The sequence below is a fragment of the Perna viridis genome, chromosome 1 (assembly GCF_037379345.1).
Source record: "Perna viridis isolate PV_CMFRI_1.1 ecotype Kerala chromosome 1, ASM3737934v1, whole genome shotgun sequence".
Lineage (NCBI taxonomy): Eukaryota > Metazoa > Mollusca > Bivalvia > Mytilida > Mytilidae > Perna > Perna viridis.
In genome coordinates, this window is record NC_142445.1 from 58469630 (window position 1) to 58489633 (window position 20004).

General features: G+C 34.9%; 2 protein-coding genes across 3 annotated transcripts in view; one reads left to right on the plus strand and one right to left on the minus strand.

Moving 5' to 3' along the window:
• Positions 1–219: 219 nt before the first annotated feature.
• On the minus strand, positions 220–13518 carry LOC148629577 (uncharacterized). The gene is made up of 15 exons (XM_088553923.1): positions 13393–13518; positions 12806–12907; positions 12456–12554; positions 11675–11773; positions 11098–11189; positions 10508–10862; positions 10007–10213; positions 8030–8334; positions 7269–7804; positions 5683–5831; positions 5247–5374; positions 4599–4687; positions 4045–4211; positions 3752–3876; positions 220–1921 (listed from the first exon to the last, which is right to left on the minus strand). The coding sequence occupies exons 1-15, from the start codon at positions 13504–13506 to the stop codon at positions 478–480; spliced, it is 4011 nt and encodes a 1336-aa protein (XP_088410049.1). The 5' UTR covers positions 13507–13518; the 3' UTR covers positions 220–477.
• LOC148629578 (uncharacterized) overlaps positions 8819–20004 on the plus strand; it is a 38056-nt gene continuing 26870 nt past the window's right edge. Inside the window, exon 1 of one of the 2 annotated variants that reach the window (XM_088553911.1) lies at positions 8819–8899. In XM_088553911.1, the coding sequence (XP_088410037.1) occupies positions 8898–8899 (2 nt within the window). In that variant the 5' untranslated portion in view covers positions 8819–8897. Of the gene's footprint in view, positions 8900–14352; positions 14493–20004 lie in introns of those variants that run through there. The other variant, XM_088553902.1, reaches the window with a different exon arrangement.

A 20004-nucleotide genomic window follows, 5' to 3' on the forward strand; every position in this document is an offset into this window, starting at 1 on the left:
GACTTCAATCTCATTACAAAGTGAGGAGCTTGTTTAGGTTGGACTTAGTGTCAGAGATTTGTGGTTGTATCAAGCTGAATCAAGAGCATTTTATCTTTCTGTTTATTATGTATCTTAGTTGGACCGTAATGTTTAAACAAGTAGGTCTACCTTGGGATTTAATTTACCGGTAGCACAGAGGCCTTATTCTTTCAACATTCGAGTCCCATCATTACAAAATTTAGTGCATACATACTTCATTTATGAATATTTAAGAATAATTAACATCTATGTTCTAATTGAATAGTGCCAAGTGGTGACTCAACTGTTCTTATTTTGTTGCTGATCATTTCCACAGATCAAAAGTCGAAATTATATGGTTCTATATCACCTGAAACAATGTCTTTTAAATGCATTTCTTTATGTAAAGTTACTTGAAAAAATAATTAACAATTCACCTTAAAAGTAGTAGGTACATGTAGATATAAAGCACCATCATCAATCAGAACTACTAGAATCACTTTTGGCCTCTGGCAGAGGATTTTCTAATATGACACTTTTAGGTTCTAATTTGTCTTTCTCAGAAATAGATGTGACTTCATTGTTAGAATCTTTCTTCTTAGATTTCTTGGATTTTTTTGAATCCTTTGTTTTGGATTGAGTGGAAAGTAATGCCTCTAAATTTTCTCGTAGAATTTCAATGTTTTCTTTTTCTGTCTCCTCTGAAGTTTTGGTCTCTTTGTCAGTACTATCATGATGTATAGAATCTAAAGCATCATCAACAATTTTGTGCGAAAGGCCTTCAGCATATTCCTCTTCTGGCTGTATATCATCTTCTTTTGGCTTATCATGTGTTTTATGTTTGATCTCTTGGTGTAATTTGGTTTCTTTTTCTTCTTTTACCTGTAATTTATCAGTATTCCCTCCCTTACCATTTTCAATAGTCTCTTCAGGGACTGGTTTTTGGTACTCATTTGAAGAACTTTGAGATTTTATGTCATTGCTGTCTCCTACTTCTGTCATCTGTAAAGACCTACTCTCTGGTAAAGGTTGGTCGGCACTAGATAACTTATTTTCTGTATGTTTTAAATCAATACTGGATTTGGAATCTCTTCTTAGTTTCTGTGCCAATGATGCTACACTGCCTTTATTGTCCATTTGCTGTGTTAAATTCGAAGTTAAGGAAGGAGAGCTTCCTCTTCCATCCTTATGTTCTGAATTTGAAGCCAAGGATACAACACTGCCTTTATTGACCTTTGGTTTCGAAGCTGAAGCTAATGAAGCAGTACTGCCTGTACTCTTGTTTTGTTTTGATGTTAAAGTCAAGGAAGCTGTACTTTCCTCATCACTCTTTGTTTTGGGAGTTGGAGTCATGGAAGCTGTACTTCCCTTATCATCCTTAGGTGAGGGAGTTGGAGTCAAGGAAGCTGTACTTCCCTTATCACCCTTTGGTTTGGGAGTTGGAGTCAGGAAATCTGTACTTTCCTTATCACCTTTTGGTTTGGGAGTTGGAGTCAGGGAAACTGTACTTCCCTTATTATCTTTTGGTTTGGGAGTTGGAGTCAGGGAAACTGTACTTCCCTTATCATCTTTTGGTTTGGGAGTTGAAGAAGCCAAGAAAGAAGTACCATCTTCACTCTGCTTTTGATTTAAAATTGAAGCTGAAGAATTGATGCTTTCTCTTCTGCTCACATCTTTACTTTTTAATTCAGAATCTGAAGGTCTTTCGTGCTGTCCTGGCACATTGTCTCTGTCAACATCTCCATCTCCTCCCTCCTCTTGATGTTCCATTGTCTTTGTTGATTTATCACTGGTAGCCTGCTCCTCCTCATTCACATCCTCACCATCTAACAGATTGTCTGTACTTGCCTCCTTATTCATATAGTGAACTAATTCCTGTCTCCATGGCACTGGATTTTTCACTTTCTCTGTGGATGCTATCCTGTAAGATAAAAAATATGTTCAACCCCAAATCTACAAATCAAAAATAGTCTATTATAATTAGGGATTTTTGACGACCTTGAATACCAATACAGGTCTCTCGCAGATGATGTTAGTTGGTTAGTAGAACCTACTGTTATTGGTGGCTGAGCCCAGCCTTCAGGATACCCGACCGAACAACCTTGGTCAGAGTACATGTATGTCCTTCTAGTGGCTGGGGTGCTATATAAAGGCTCTGGCATACTCCTAGATCCCTCCCAGACCCCATATGGATCTGGGAGAATTTCCCCACTCTAACTGTCTTTGAAGTATGTCTATGGGAGAGTGAAAAATAGTCTTGGAAATAATTACCAATTATACTAACTTGAAATAAATATAGAAATTGCAAAGCAAAAATCGTTGCATAGGTGAATCCAGGGGTGGGAGCTGCCCACTAATGCTGATAATTTTGGTTCATTATACTGTAAATTCACTAGAAATCACTAAATAAGGCCGCCTCTTAGGCTAGTCTGCTCAATCTCCTTCTTATTCAGAATATCTTGATCTATCCCTGTATTGGCTGGGACAGGTCCAGAGATTTTAACAAGAAGATCCCAGGAGCCTGAATCGTTCACCTGGTTAAATTTTTTGCCTTTTAAAGATAATAACTCTAACAAGGAGTTGTCAGACAATTTTGACTCTATTGATTCATTGGACACATTTGTAAGCCTTATAAAAACGATCATTTCAGCAATTGAAAGCTATTGGATAAACCTAACAGATTTGGAGATGTATGCAAAAATCTGCTGTCTGACGCCATTGTTCTATTTTTAGAAACGGCAGCCATTTTTTTTCAGCGATCAAAAATCGGTCATTTCGTTAAGGATACCCTATAGAACAAAAATGCCAACTTTCATTGAATTTTGTAGAATAGTTTCTCATGAGCAGATTTTTTAAAGTAATAACACCAAAAACAGCAAAAAAACGTCCAAAAAGGGAAATAACTCCAACATAGGTCAACAAATTTTCATCAAAATTTGACCACAGATAGATCTCTTCATGCTGAATAATTTTATTCCAGTCAGAATTTGGTTAAACCTAACGGTTTATGAGATATATGCGAAAAACTACTGTTTGACCCCTATGTTCTATTTTAAGTAACGCCGGCCATGTTTTTTTGACGGATAAAAAATCTCCACATAAGTTGTATGCACAATACCCCAAGAAACATTCAAAGTAAGTTTGGTTCCAATTGGTCAAGTGGTGTCAGAGGAGAAGAGTTTTGAAAGAAATAACATTCAAAATAGCATAAAAACGTTGAAGAAGGGCAATAACTCCAACACGGCTTAATAGATTAAAATGAAAATTTGACCGCAGATAGATCTCATCATGCTGAACACTTTTACCCCGTCAGAATTCGGCTAAACCTTACGGTTTTGGAGATATATGCGAAAGACTACTGTCTGACCTCTATGTTCTATTTTTAGTAACGGTGGCCACGTTTTTCGACGGATCAAAAATCCCCACATCAGTTCTATCCAGGATACCCCAAGAAACATTCATATCAAGTTTGGTTCCAATTGGTCGAGTAGTTTCAGAGAAGAGTTTTGAAAAATTGTTAACGACCAGGTGAGCTAAAAAGGGACTCAGGGCTATTATACCCATATTTTTGTCCAAACTCTGCATGAAAATTAACGAAGTTAACAGGATTGTTCCAACCCCTGGAACCCCTTGAAGGTTAATCAATAGTAGACCTATTGTTTTCTGTAGATGTGGTTACAACTTTACCGAAGTACATGTTACCATTTCTTATGCACTGAACTATATTCAGAAACAATTCTATGGTACTAACCAGTCCTCAGCAGCCTGTCTGATCCATTTCAAAACATCATCCATGTTTAAGGTGATTAGTGTCCTTTCAAGTTGTACATATGTTGCAAACATGTCTCCTATCTTTTCCCTTGCTGCTACTAACATCTAAAAATAATACTTGAAGCTTTTATATTAATTGGCAAAAACAGCTTTTTAAACATAAGGTAGATACAAATCATAGATAGTTTTCATTTCTAACATTAACATATGTTTTGTAATAAGTACGTGTAATTTTCCATGGCTTCTAAACCTAAAAGCGAGATGGGTACCTACCCCTAACAATTGATGTTCTTTGTTTGTTGTCAATGCATCATTGAAGATCTTGTCGTTTTCAGGCCTAGAGAGACCCATCTGTAGTCCTATTTCATTCATTGATCCATAGTTTCCAAATTTCTCTATTAATTCTACAAAGAACTGTTCTGATGCTGGAGTCAGTTGTTCTGTAACAGTAATAACAACTGCTTACAGTGTCTGTTTCATGCAGGTGTAAAATACAATTTGTTTTAAGTAATACTTTATTTCTAATCAAGCAATGTATGTTATATTGAATTACCAGAGCTACCCCCAATGTGTGCCCTAACATTGTCCATATATAAAAAGTGGATTTAAACTAGATTGATGCTAGCGTATGAAGTAGAAACTGAAAAGTGATATCAATAGGAGCAGAAATTTTGATATAGTATCTACTGGATGATATTTCTAAAATGTGGGCTGGAATATGTTTTTCGCTGAAGATGCTGTCCAAATAGATTTCAGACAAAAATTCAGGACCAGAATTTTTTTTCCTTACACAAAATCAGGAAGTGTGCTTTTCTGTTTTAACTTACCTGTTTTTAAAGGTCGGTGAGATGGCCCTGTTAACTTGTTTGCTGCCCATTTATAAAAACGGTCCTTGCTTTCAATGTTATTCTTAAGCCTTCAAATAAAGAGTTAATATTACAAACAATAAAGCTCGTCATAAATGAGACAATCTGTATAGTGTAAATAAGTACTATCTTTGAAAAAAGATAGCCGACGCAGTAAAAATTTCTTCTTTTTATTTCTAAGTTTCTACATTTCGTTCAAGAAAATAACACATGGCACGCGATTATAAATTTTCGAAACTTTTTTTCGAACGCCACTAAATTATCAGTATTTGGCCAATCGGGAAACAGAATTGCGATCAGGTGACTTGCGTTTCCTTAGAAGAACGTCCTTAAGGTCAAAGGGTAAAAAGCGAAAATATACCGACGGCGTCGGAAAAAAAAACATTAGTGCAGCTTTTATGTTAAATTTCATACTTTTACAAATGCTTCCACTACGTGTTTTTACATTGTAAGCACAGAAACTCCTTACCTATGCTACGGAATTAGTTTTAGTGAAAAGGTGCCCGGAGAAAGATAATTTTAAGACATTGCCTCCGTTCCCCTTTCTATGTTCAGATTCCACGTAAAAGCGGGAAACACTTTCCTTAATCAATGATGCGTGACTCTTACCATATTTCTAGTTCATCATGTATTAATTGTACTAAATCTTCTCTTTCGATTCTGTGAAGGACAGATACAAGATCATTCACACCATAGTCCTCTCTGTGTTTACTGGTGTCCCTCCATAACATCATCACCTATACAACAGTGGTAAATATATATTAGTTAAATCGAGAAGAGGATTATGAGTAAAAGAGTTCTGGTTATCACGTAATACTGCCAGTTGCTTGTAATATTATCATACTAAATAAACCAAGTCGTTATTTTTATTCGGTTACGAACATAAGAAATATGCTTTAAAGTATCAAAGAGTTTGCCTTATATATACACGTATTCTTATTCATATTATAATAGTTCATGAGCAGCACATTCATCAATTCTTTTGCCGGAAAACACTGATATTTTAAGCTCAAACGATGGATTTAGAGCCATACAACATGTTTACCTTAAATTTTTTATCTTGGTCGCTCAGTTTGGCATTGGTCCTGTATATTTCTACAGTGCGGTATGAAAGACCGAGAAGCACAGCAACTTTAGTCCATTCATCTCCCATACTTTTACACAACTGGCGTAGTAAGCTGTCTTTAGTAAAGCCTAAGTAAAAAAAGACAATAAGATTTATATACCCCGCGACATGAAGTAGCGAGTTAGTATTGGATAACCTAAGAAAAGTCCCCGGCAGTTTCCAGATGGTAACATGAGAACGGATCAATGATTTTTTTTTTAAACTTTGCACAGCTGTTAAGTTGAAGTTTAAGAATGAGGCAAAATTGGAAAAATGAGGGGGCTGTTGTTCAACTTGTCTGCTAAAAATAAAACCATCGATCTGACAGTATAAATACACACAAGGATGCTTTCTCCATTTGAAAAGACCATTATCTGACCAAGGCATCACTGGATTTTTCCTAAGAAATTTTTCGACAGAATGTTAAAAAAATGATCGAGGTTTTTGACAATGTTATCTGCCCCTGAAACGTTAATTAGTGTAGTTCAGTGAAATTATAACTGAATTTACCAAAATCATATGTAAAATCTTGTCTTTTTTCCTTGATTCTGATTGTACAAATAGTCAAATTTAACTTTCAAAATGGTGGGTTTTTCATACCATGTTTTACCCACTGCATGATTCTTACAGTTTTGTTTGTTTGTTGGGGTTTAACGTCCGAGCAGGAATATTTCAGCTATAAAGATTGACACTTAAGTACCAAAAAATACAGGTTAAGTAAAATTTGTAGCAAAATCTATAATTAAGTTTGAGGTCATTTTAATTATTTTGCCATCGCCCTTTTTCATAATCACGTGGCGGAGTATCACATATAATGTTCCGTTATTGTCCTAGTTTATATAATTTGCTTCATCCTTTTCATACTGAATATTACATGTCAAAATCTGTATCGCAAGCTGCATCAACCCAAGACTCCTATATCACAACAAGGGCGATACAGATTTTGACATGTCATGTTCATTATATCATATATTTTAAGCATGCTTCAAGTGTGGTGTGTAAATGAGTGTGATATAGGGCATGACATATAGGTCTAGGGGTGTGATATAGGGTATGCGATATAGGTCTAAAGGTGTGATATTGGGTTTGCGATACAGGGTTTGAACAAACACTTATAATGCATACACAAAAAGTTAAATTTTAATCTATATATACATGATATAGTTTAATTACGACCGCCAACTTGGTAACTTATGCTAAAATTCACATATCATATTTGTACATATAATGAGAATGGATATCATATGGTGAATTTTTCAAAGAGACAACAACCCCATCGGTATGAAAAATGTCTGCTCAACTATATTTTAGATAATAGGGTAATAAACAACAGACATTCAGCTTCGTTTAACGAACGGATTGGTTAACTTCGTTAATCATCGGTTTATGCTGGTGGCTCTTTGTAATTGTTAAAATTTCAGGACGAAAACATACAATAGAATGTGCATCACGGCAATCGTTAACAGAATTATAGAAAACTCATGTATTCCCGCGAAAAATATTGAAAAGGTTTACATGTACCTCACCTTTAAATGATTCGTTGTCATCTAACATATCATCGACAAATGGCGTCCCTGTTAGACGAAATGGTACCGCGACTAAGCCTTCTTCCTGTTCTTTCCCTTCATTAGTATCCGTTAGTTGATAAATATCAATCGATCCTATATTCATTGCGGAGGAATCAGACATTGTTACTTGAAATTGTTGGCAGTTTTCACGTTTAGGATGAAACTCCAGTCGTGTTTTTGGAAAACCTGTTACATTCTGAACATTTCCGCTTAATTTTAACATGTACTTCGTTCCTGGAACACTCTCAAACTCTCCGGAATGACTCGGCTTTTGGTCGAGGTAGTTTTTATTTATCCAGTAATTCATACGATCATCTAATTTTCTTTTTGTGGTACATTCTATTAGAACTACAAAAATGTTTTCTGCAACTGGTTTGACCAGGACCAAGAAAACAACAAAGTACTGCCTCATTGATGCCCTCCGACATAACTGTGATGTCTCTCTTATCACGGATGTCCTTGATTTGTTTCTCTTAGCTTCACTTGCTACATATCTGTTGGAAAACAAACACGGTCATCTTTTAGAACAAGTGTAGTAAGCAAGAACTTTTAATTCGTCAAAAATATATGCATTGAGACTTACATGCAAAAAAGTCACTTAATTTCTTCTTAATTTAATGTTCGTTCACATACGTTTTTTTAGAGTCATTATTGGGTCTTTAATGTCACTTAAGACACTTTTATTAAAATAATTTTTTTTTCTAAAATAAATAGCTTACATAGAGAAATGATCTACTGGAATATTAACGCATCCCAATTTTGACACCTTTGGGTTCTTGTCGATGATTTCCCAGTGGTCTAAATCTTCCTTTTCCCCGAAGTCTGGGTCCAAGAAGTAGTCGGAGTCCACATCGGAACCCAGAAGATATATATCCCCGTCATTTTCATAGTCATGAGGTAGTGGGACTTTGAGATTTACGGTCTTTTGAGGGCTTTCTGATCGATCGTGTGTAAGGTCGTAAAAATGACCCACAGATAAAATAGCGTCTAAGTTTTCTGGCTTGTAAATTGGAGAAGGAATAACCTAAATAAGATAGAAATACATAATCTATTCAGGTATCTGTCGCCTTAATTTGTTTGTTAGTGTTCATTGTTCATAAAATCCAATCCCATTAATCACTTAATCTATGATGTGAAATTTCATGATGCAAACTCTATGTGCTCTATTTTTAGGTGTTTAAGTCTAATTAAGGTTCCACTTATTCATATACTTCTAATTCACAAGGTTTTCGTTGCTGACAAAAGAAATTAGATGATATGATGAAATAAGCGCACATCATCAAAATATATCTAAAGTCGGTATTTCATTCTTTAGCTAATTACCAACTGTTACTTTTGGTTTACAGGTTAATTAGATAATTCTGAATCTTACTAATACTTCGTCAATTTATACGTCAATGAAAATTTTCAACTACGTTAATTTATACGTCAATGAAAATTTTCAACTTTGTCTATCGGTGGTGAAATAATTTAATTTTTTTTCTTGTAACCATATATAACACTGTGACAGTATACTAGTATATCAGAGATAAAAATAGCCAGGTGTTTACGTGTTTTCGGTGTAGTGAAAAGAAAGTAGACACACCAATGTAAGTAGACTTAATTTCTATGTAAGACGAATATTTTAAATATTTATCTACATGTAAATGTACTATGATTATAGGCTATGCATATAATGGACGGAGCTCAATGTGTGCCCCCAAACTACCTTTAAACTGTAGACATTATATTTTTGGTTGCCTTTCCGACTGTCACTATTATAGTTTTCAAATTGTTGCTGTGAATTGACAGTTTAAACATGCTTTTTATTCAAATATATCCTGGTTATTTATAAAAACAGTCATGAACAGTGTTGTGAATCCATCTATAAACCTGTGTTGTGGAAGACCTCTTAAATCATGTTACTATATAGACGAAGTCTCATTCGGTAAGGAGAGCGTGTGAGACTTTCTTCTGGGAAAGCTCAATACATTTCTATCCAAATTTAGGGTTAATTAATAAATATAAAAACGTATTCTTCGGCGTATTAAAAGACAAAATAGCGCTTCCCCACTTTGGCAATCGTTTATTTCTGTATCGACAAATTTCGTCAATTCCGTCAGATTCATAGTTTGGTCTTACACTTTACATATATAGAACGTCGTTAACGCTCCGTTCATAATAATCTATTATTAACTAGTCAATCACCCTTACACGAAAATGTTATAAGTTTCAAGGTAAACATTTTGTATGTGTGGAAGTTGATATGCGGGCTGTATGTAAGGTTAGTAAGATCATAAGATAGCCTTGTAGCTATTCATTTTCAATAGACAGAAGCATTTTCCCGATCGTTGTTAAATAGTAATGCATCTACTACCTGTGATTTGTCCCCAATAATTGGCAGTATAGCCATGAATTGAGTTTCCTTTGCAAGTATCTTTATGTTGCGATGTGTATGAACCCAGAAATAAGAAATATATATTCACTTGAGCCATAATTAGGGGTATAGTGGAAGGGGAAAGCAAAATGCATATCTTTCCCTCATTTGGCTCTCAAAATCAGCCTTTGTTTTTACTTTCCACTTTGGTGTGTAAGTTAACTTAGTAACTTCTATGTCATTGGTTTGTCTGATTGTTACAATCGATCAATGAACCATTGCGTACGTAGTTTGCATAATATCCGAAGATACTGTACACCGTCATTATTGTCTTACTTACTTCTAAACAAACCATTCCATTCGGGTGACTAAATGTATTCTCAGGAATTGTTATCTTGATGAATTTGTCGACGACGGACGAAAGTTCGACATGAGATCGACCGACGTGGAACGCTTCCTTTGTTGGAAATGCCACCAAGTTAAAGGATCTCACATGTGTAACGTCAATATCTGTTGTACAAAGCCACTTCAGTTTACCGGGATTTTTCTGTGCAAATGTTACAAGAAGCTATAGATTAAAATCTTTTACGTGATTTTGGTTTTATATCTTTTTTATAACTAACATCATCGAATAGGGATTTTATTTGGTTGCGGCTACCTTCTATGAAGACATAGGTTTATTAAGATATTGTATTGTTGTATGCATGGTGCTTAGCTTATTTTGTCCACTTCGAGCTTTTCTTATAACACAGCAACAAAGCGGATGTCTGAATAAGATTTTTTCATTATTTATATATTTTTTTGTATATTTTTTTATGAAATCCCATATTTTCTCTAATACCTCATCTTTATCTCTTCGAATATTCTGTTGTTTAAATTTGGCATCTATATTTGGGTTAAGGTCAGTCTTCATAAAAATATCTTCAAACGGATCAGGAAAGTCGTAAAGAGGAACTTCTATCGTGATATTAGCTTTGGTCTGTGTCTCGGACGTAAGAAATTCGAATGTATCACTTATAAGCAGTTCTTTTCTATACGGTTTCAGAACCGGGTGGCAGTACTCGGGTCTTACTCGACGACATATAAAGCTCAAAGACTTGAGTGGGAATTTCGCCGGTGTGTGTATTGTAATGTCAGCTTTCTCTAACTTGTAAGTCTTTCCTGGTTCTAGTTCTACACTTTCTATATGTATATCTCTGAAAAATGAATTTTAAATCAATTAAATAATTATGTTATATGCATTTTGTCATCTCATCATGTATCATTTGTGATGTTATTGATGCAGGGTTGTTTTAAGTACTAGCCAATTTGGAATTATTTCAAACCATGAGTAAGTAACCGGCCATTCATCTAAATTAGTTTTTCTAAGGTTAAGGCAGGGTAGATTGGAGGGTAAAATTGTATTGAAAGCTGTCATCTATAATGCATTACCCGTTCTTGATCCCCAGAAGAACTAGTTCTGATTCCTTTAATATTTGTTCTACTTTTGGGTCGGTTGTTGATTTAACTGCGGCAACACCTTTCTGTAAAAAAAAAGGGATAAACAAAGTCATGTTTTATCTCAATTGTCAAGCTATAATTAGTATATGACATTAAGATTGCACATTCATTTGTGTATGTAGTGTGAAATTTTGTTGTCGCCGTCTCCAAAGAACGTATAATGGTTTTAAATACTTAAAATATTACAAACACTTCTTTTATAACTGCTAATGAAACGCTGTCTTTTTGGGACTTACATGCAGATAATTTTCCTATTATGATGATAAATATATATTTTAATCACATCTACAGTCGTTTTGGTTCCAATAGCCAAGATTTCATCATTTTTATCTAGTTGTATGCGTCTTCTCCCAACATTGCATTCCACATACCTATCGTAAAGAATGCTGAAATTGACCAATGTTTTGAATGATACTATTCATTATCTGTTAAGGTACTAACATTGTATTGAACTTCATATTTTTGATTTCACAATTTAGGAAATTTCAAACTGTACACATACACACACCTTGTTCTTCTGGAAAGCATTAGCACCACAGAACACTAAGGTGTCCACAGCTTTTAGTTTATTTCTATCTGCTGCATAATGTAATGGTGTTGATTCGGACTGTAAAAAGAAACATGTGTCCTCTATACTTTAGATTAGCTAAAGATTAAAAAAATTGTTGTCACTGACGATCTTTGACATTTTTCATGGCATTGTAACCCTTTGACATTTTCCATGACATTGTAACCCTTTGACATTTTCCTTGGCATTGTAACCGTACGAAAGGTGTTTTGTCGGTTACTGTTTAGTTGTTGGTCGCACTTAAGTTTCGACTGCGTAATGTTTCTTTAAAAAAGACCACAAAAACACACACATGCAAACAAAAAAAAAGAAAACAAAACGAAACCGAACAGAACAAACATACAAAATAAAACAAAAACAAAGCTTAAATGTGCATTAATATCTATCCAATTCAATATGGGTATGTGTATATTCAAGGAATATTTTTTGACTAGATTATGCGAGCATAACTTGGTAAAAAATTGAAAACAATTTTTAATCGATTAAAGTCAAAATTAAGATTTGTCCCTTCATCAAAGCCTTATCAAGCTTTGAAATATTTGAATTGCAGACTGCGGACAGTACCAAGTTAGTTTACGGAAAATAACCTATATTGCACACATGAGAACTAAACAGTCAAATAAAATTATTTATTGTATTTATTGAAGGGATTTAAAACATTTTGTTGACTTTACTCAATTCTGGAAAAAAACTTTTTTTTGTTTGTTTACTGTTGACTTACAGCATCTTTGGTGTCTATAGAAGCCTGATAAGCCATGAGCATCTTTAGACTCTCTGTATCTCCTGCCTCGGCTATGTAATGTAGACAACTCAGTCCTAGCTGCATGTAATGGAAATAAAACAGTCATGTAATTAGAATACTAGTGCGATTCGCTTGAAACCTGTAGTTAGAGTATTTTGTAGAAAACTAACGAAAATCAATTTGACTTTACGCATAGTAACAAGTGGTATTAGAACAAACATGTATACAGGTCTCTTAATCGTCAAGTATAAATGAGAAAATACCATATCAGGTTCGTCTACAAACGAATAGCGTTTATGCTAAGTTAAGATGGGGTGAGTGTAACTAACCTTGTCTTTATGCCTGGGATTAGCACCTCTGGATAGCAGTATCCTTTGCATTGTGTAATTCCTTCTCTGACATGCTTTGAGTAGAGGTGTCATTCCGTCTTTCTAAAGATATGCATGTAATGTAAACCAAAGTTTTACAAATTTAAAAATATCATACTAGTGAAATAATTATAGTTTATCAATATAGACAACTACACAAGCACCTTTTTTTTTTATATATATAAATGTTTTTTTTTCTTCAAATAAACATTTTTACCTGCATTTTTGCTAATGATGTCATTTTCTCACAACTATATGCATTTGTCCCAACATGTAATGGATTTGGCCGTGGTCTCGTCAGTTTTTGATTTCTTGTTTGTAACCTCTTCTTGTTGAATACAGGTATTCTACTACGTTAAAATGCCTACCTTATCACTGTAATTGACGTTGGCTCCTTGTAGTAGAATGCCTACCTTATCCCTGTACTTGACGTTGGCTCCTTGTAGTAGAATGCCTACCTTATCACTGTAGTTGACGTTGGCTCCTTGTAGTAGAATGCCTACCTTACCACTGTAGTTGACGTTGGCTCCTTGTAGTAGAATACCTACCTTATCCCTGTAGTTGACGTTGGCTCCTTGTAGTAGGAGCTTCTCGACATGTCCGGTCTTCCCTCTACAGACCGCAGTAAGAAGCTTCTCGTTCAAGCTCTGAATGTCATGCATGATATCTATCTGGTAGTCCTAAACAATCATTACAAGGATTTTACAAATGTAATTATTTTTTATCAAAGTACCAAAGCACAAAGTTTCCCTATTTCCCACTTTCTCTTTGCCTGAGCTTAATTCATGCCCCCCCCAAAAAAAAACAAAAAAACAAAACAAAACAAAAAACAAAAAACAAAAACAAAAACAAAAACAAAAAAACAGAAATCAGCCATTTCCTGTAGCCGTGTGAAAACAAATTTCACTCGATATTGCCGCAACTATGACATTAATTACTGAACACGATATAAAAGGAAAAAAAACACCAACTGAATGTTCTAGATTTGGTTATTGTTCTTTAATAACAGAACGAGCTTCGTTACAGCATTACAACAAGTTTATAAAATACGGAGAAAGATGCAAGAGGAAAAAAAGAAAACTTACCTATCATCAAAATAAAACTACCAAAACAAGATCGTCTCCGTTCACGTCGATAGTTAAAACTACCATATTTATTTAAATTACTTGTTAAAAGCAAGTACAAAGCCAGAGTATACCTATGCAGTAGTGTTTATTCAAGTGATCGATTTCGGAATTTGATAATAGACTGAGGTCTCCCGGTTTAGATCGAACCCTGATAAAATGTCTATATTGTCTGAAACAATGAATAGACATACATGATGGAGTGGAGACAATCGATGTCCTATTGTTTAAAGGCGCCAATATAAGGATTCACTTACAACTACATACCTACATTTTGTTCCGGAACTTACCCCTTTCGGAGTCCCGTATTTTACGGTTGTTAAAGGACGCTTTATTACTTATTCTGCATTGAATACTACCGTGTATCCAACAAACAACGTACCAGGAAGATAATAGTCAAAATAAATGGAGTATGCTTGACTTTGATATTGGTCATTTGACTTTAATTGCAAGATTGTGTCAGTTCAGCTAATAAATGTTCCATTCGGGTCTAACTCTGCGATAATGGCATAGAGAAACATGGGGTAAGTAATTATAGAATATAGGCAAAACAACCCTGTTTTTAAGACAATCATTATGATACTAGATTCTGATATATGGCACTTTATTTTGCGTAAAATGCTTGACTCCTTGATTTATTTCCTTAATAAGACCTACACTCGATCATAAAATTTGAATGTATTGTCGTAGTCGCATTTTTCATTCAATGTTGACGCGAGGATGACGTTCAGTGGATAAGCGTTCAATGTAGATGCGAGGGTATCGTTCAGTAAAACACCAGTCAGGTGAGGTTAATGTGAGGTTGTCGTTCAGTGGATCACCATTCACTGTTGATGTGGGGGTATCGTTCAGTAGATCACCATTCGATGTTGACGTGAGGGTGTCGTTCAGTAGATCACCGTTCGATGTTGAAGAGGGTGTCGTTCAGTAGATCACCATTCAATGTTGACGTGAGGGCGTCGTTCATTGGATCAGCATTTTAAAATCTTTCCTTGTCATAACATAATAGGGGACGACCATTTGATATCGAGGGGGAGGCTTGGAGGATTTATTAACTATTCATTTACATGTTCCCTACACTTATTTTTTTGTAGACACAGCACTATTATTATTTTTTTCATTTCTTTCTCCTTAAGTTAAATCCAGATCACAATTTTTTTTTCAAAGAAGTATGTGAAGTTAAGAAAATGTAAACCGAATTTAAGTTTCAATGTAAATTTTGGTTATGTCAAATGCAAAATATGTTAAGTTTATCATCATACATCAGCAATTATAGTTGTCTTATTCAAGAAGAACAAACTTTCATGATTTCAGTTTTTATTTTCTTATGAAAGTCGCATAGTCCCTCCTGTACCCCGGTGGGGCAACCTGTTTAACCTGCTTACGCATTTTTTGTTTTTCCGTGGTATATTCTAAGTTCATCATACAGAAACCATTCAAACTTTCACTAGTAACTGGTGTGGCGTAATAATCTCACTTGATACTTAATAGTATACCCGCATATCCTATATGCACACTACGTTTTAGCTCAGCGAAGTTTACACAATTAAACATATACATCCAGTTTCTAACATTTATTTAGAGGTGTAAAAAAGATATTATGAAAAATAAATACTAGGTGTTTTTACGAGAGTTTAATTATTTATTTTGGGTATGCTACAATGTTTGGTTTTTTAAATAGCACAGATCAATATTTTTGTTTTTATCATAATTATATGATCTCATTTTTTTTTACTTAAACATTCATGGGTTAAAATATTTATTTAAAAAGTCTTCCAAGCCTCCCCCTCAATATCAAATAGTCTTCCCTTTAAGTTGAACGCAAATTGTTCTTCATTAAAGACAGAAGAAATATTGAATTCTGGTATTTGTGAAATATTCGGGGATGGGTATTTAGTTCTTTATATGCTCATAGCACATTTTCTGTGTTCTCGGCCTCTAACAACAGCAGAATGGATCTATAATGCTTCATTTCACCTGGTTTCTATAGAATAATGATGTCTCTCACCACTCCCACGGTATCAACCCCATATACTAACCACTTCCGGTTTTAGGCCAATCTAAAGCCAAAAATTGCAGAAAATCTTTATTTTTTTTCTCATGAGTGACCCATCTGGGAACCCCTGATCTTCCACTTACGACTGTCGTGAACACTTTTTGGCTTTAATTACCATCAGAGGGAGCAAGCTTTGGAAAACAAAATTGCACTTTGGACACTGTCTTACCCATGGTGAGCAACACATCCGGTGAAAATGACCAAAGATCACTCAAAAAGACCATTTTTAGGCAACACACCCATTTTCCCGCCCATGGAATTCATTTTAGAGCTTATTAATTCATCCGTTCAGAAATCACGGACCTAATTGGAATCAAAAACAGTCACTGATAACCTGACAAAAACTTGAGCAAAATGAATGGATTTCTTTGAAATGATATCATAAAATGCCATACTAAAGGAAGACTGGTTTTGATTTTTTGGGTTGATATAATTTTCGGTTTTGCCTATGAGGGACAGAGCTATTTGTATTGAAGTTACAATGTACAGCTATGTTGATTTATCGCTGATGCTTCGACCAAAGGGAATATTTGAGACTTTGTGCGACTACGTTGAAAGTCCAAACAATCACATTCTAACTGAAAACGTCACTTCATAAATATGTGCACTAACACTCCTTCTCTTTTACATCAATCGTTTAAGGACGAGGGACCAGAAACGAGCATTTTCTTGACGTCTTGGTCCAATTTGGTAATAGTCAAATTCATATCCTGTGTCTAACGTTTGATGGCGCTCCTAATTCTGCGCTGTATCAAGCTTGAATAAGGCGTCCAAACTTGCCCCAACTGTTCAATGTTCGAACTTCGTGTTTGTATCAAGCTGCTCACGTGAAGTATTTTTTATTTGAATAACAAAAAGCTTCTTGTCCTCATCATAGAAACAGGTCAGTCGTATATAATTAAAATGTTGGCTTTAACTACACTCAATAAACAACTTGAGGCTAAATCTATTTCGTCTGCAAACATGGAGTTGATTCTCCAAAATGTAAGAAAAAAACTGCCATGTTTCTAGTATTGCATTATTTCGCGTTTAAGAACAAGCTCTGTAAAACTAATAGGTTAATTGGGTGTTATAATACGCATGTGTGATGAACTGAATGGCTAGAAGTTATGATGATAGGACAACCATTCAACTAGTCATAAATATAAAAAAAATAAAATAAAATAAAGAGGCACCGTTGGCTCGCTCTTCAAAAGCTTTCACGCAAACCTAACGGGCATATTGACGGAAAATTCGACGTTCAGACAATGAAAAGGAACACAAGTAGAGGACAAATGAACTTTCCCATTCGCATGTATTAACATTGTATTCATATACAACCTTATAGTGGCTTCCAAATAGATCAATGTGTGCATTGCTACTTAAACTGATATACTGACATATTTGTTTTTTTCCTTCGGACTAGTGGCATCACTAGCCAATAACAATTGATATTTTAACTATCTTATCTAGCTTCGTCAATACCATGTTTTTATAAATTGTTTGTCAAAAAGAACAGGGTTTATCCCTATTTAAAACTATTTAATTCATCTTGTATAGACGTGCTTCTGTTTAAATCAATTGTATCGAACGTCCTTGGTATCGAATATAATATATAAGGTATGTAAACTTTACAAAATAATTGATCAAGGCCTATGGTGTTCCTGTAGGGAATCGTCTTTGAACTGCCCAACAACGCTGTCACGTTTTTGGGTTCCTTCCAATAATCAGGTACTGTCTTCTATGACTTTCTGTAGCTGGAATAGATTTATCAATATATCTGAAGGATTTTTTTAATAAAATAAATAGTTCAACGATCACATATTACTCCTATGTCCATAACTTTCAATATAGTATGTATTAGAAATGCCACATGCGTGTTTCAATTTCTTAAAACACCTCCGCGACTCTGATCATTAAAACAAAAAAAAAAACAAAAACAAAAACAGATTGTGAGTCCTCTAAAAATGAGATCGTATAAAATGGTATGGCGTTATCACCGTCGTCGTCGTCGTCGTCGAAGACTCGAATATTCAGGGCGGATCCAGAGGGGGCAAAGAGACACGTGCCCCGCGGCAGTTGTCACGAAAACACTATGGGCTAATTTTGTAACAAAAGTAGGTGTTTTTGTCCGTGAATAGGACTTTAAATTGTGATAAAACATGTTACATGTTACAAAGTGAGCACTGTTTTATATTGGTTTAATTAAGGTAGATGTTTTTCGTCATATATGTACATGTTTAAGTTCAGTTTTCAAATAGAGCTCAAGTATTCACAATAATGACTAAAAGATAGAAAATAACGTTTTGTGTGTGTGTGTGTGTGTGTGTGAGAGAGAGAGAGAGAGAGAGAGAAAACAGTATCAAAGAAATGGTTTATGATTTTAACCTTAAACAAAGTGACTCTTAATCTATTGATCTCGGTAATTGTCAATTATCTATTTTGACACCTTTAAACTAATTATGACGGCCGTGTATACAGTATAGACTACTGTAACAATTGTTTTACAAGATAACCCCTTCAGGTAAAAATGAGTCAATTTTTGTGAATGGAATGAAGAAGAAATTCATAGATACTTTTTCGATATTGGACTATTCATTGCCAAAATTCTTACCGACACCGCGAAAAATTTGATCTGCTAACACATGTATACCAACCCGATTTTTCATTTACATTTCCTTCTTGCCGAAACTACGCAGACTTTTTGTATCGCGCTAGAACTCTAACAAATAGGCTTTTGGAACAGGGTTATGTTGCTACAAGATTGAAGTCATCACTACAGAAGTTTTATGGTCGTCATCATGAACTCATGGATCGTTATGGTGTATCCATCAGCACCATGAAAACTGATTTATTCAACGGGTCATAGTTTTCCTTTCCTCGTTTGTCTACCCCGGATTTGACTATTTATGAGCAACTCGGTGGGTGTTTCTAGAAAAGCAGAGGACGCTTACCCTACCGGTGCACCTGGTCCATGCTCCCAGTTTTTAGTGGAGTCCGAGTTGCTCATTTACTTTTGTTACTTTGTATGTATGATTTTAGTTACTTTATGTTCTTTGTTGTGTATGTCTTTGTCCCTGGATTACATTCTTTTGATTACCGCTATAACCTTGGTTCCCTTGATTACTCTTCCAAGCAAATTTAAGGAACTCTGCATTTTTTCTGCAAAGTTGTGCCCCCGGCAATGCTACCCCTGGATCCGCCCCTGATATAAGTCGGTTGATAAGATTAAACAATGTTTAATTTCAAACCACAAAAGATAGATGAATATTGACTTAATGAATCATGACCCCAACCATTTTGAAATGAAGGACGAAAAAGGGGTCCAAATATGCATTTGATAAAATTAATTTAACTACAGAACTCAAGTACAAGTCTATGAATCTCTGTACCACAATGTTCTATACCATAAAGGTGAGACTGGGAATAGTTTGGGTTTGGGAGTTGTGACCTGATTCATTGAGGAGTTAAGAAGTAAGACATAGATAAGTGTTTATTCCAACTTTGTGTAAATTACTTATTTCTTATGTTTAACTGCAAATTATGAAATCCTCTTGACCACTTTTATTTTGATCAAAATCTTGTCCAACAAACGATCACAATCCATCCAATTTATAGATAAGATATTTTCTTATCTCTCAGGGAAACTGTCAGAAGAGCCGACTCTAAGACTGTTCTTGCATAAAGCTTGCCATATTCAGCTATTGTTGTCATCAAGTCACCTGTTTAATGGCGATCGTTCAATGTTTTTTTTTTCTCTTTTCGCAACGTTAGAAAAAAAAAAAAAACAGTGCGGGGGGTTAATTGGTTGCATCAAAACCTGTTTGAAAAAAGTCCTTCCAACTCCTACCTAATATTATCTTCATACATATAATTTTTATTACGTCTACATAAAACATATTTTCTTGCTTCAAATTTCCCGGTCTTTTGATTGTTAATAAGATGTTAGGACAGATCTCTTGAGGGGCCAGCCAAAAAGGGACCAGAAACAAGCATTTGCA

Coding starts and splice junctions, on each gene's coding strand:
- LOC148629577 (XM_088553923.1), bottom strand. CDS start 13,506: ATGCATGACATTCAGAGCTTGAACGAGAAGCTTCTTACTGCGGTCTGT. Junction 7,805..8,029: donor CCAGTAGATCATTTCTCTAT/GTAAGCTATTTA, acceptor GTTTTCCAACAG/ATATGTAGCAAGTGAAGCTA. Junction 1,922..3,751: donor AGACAGGCTGCTGAGGACTG/GTTAGTACCATA, acceptor TTTATCTTACAG/GATAGCATCCACAGAGAAAG.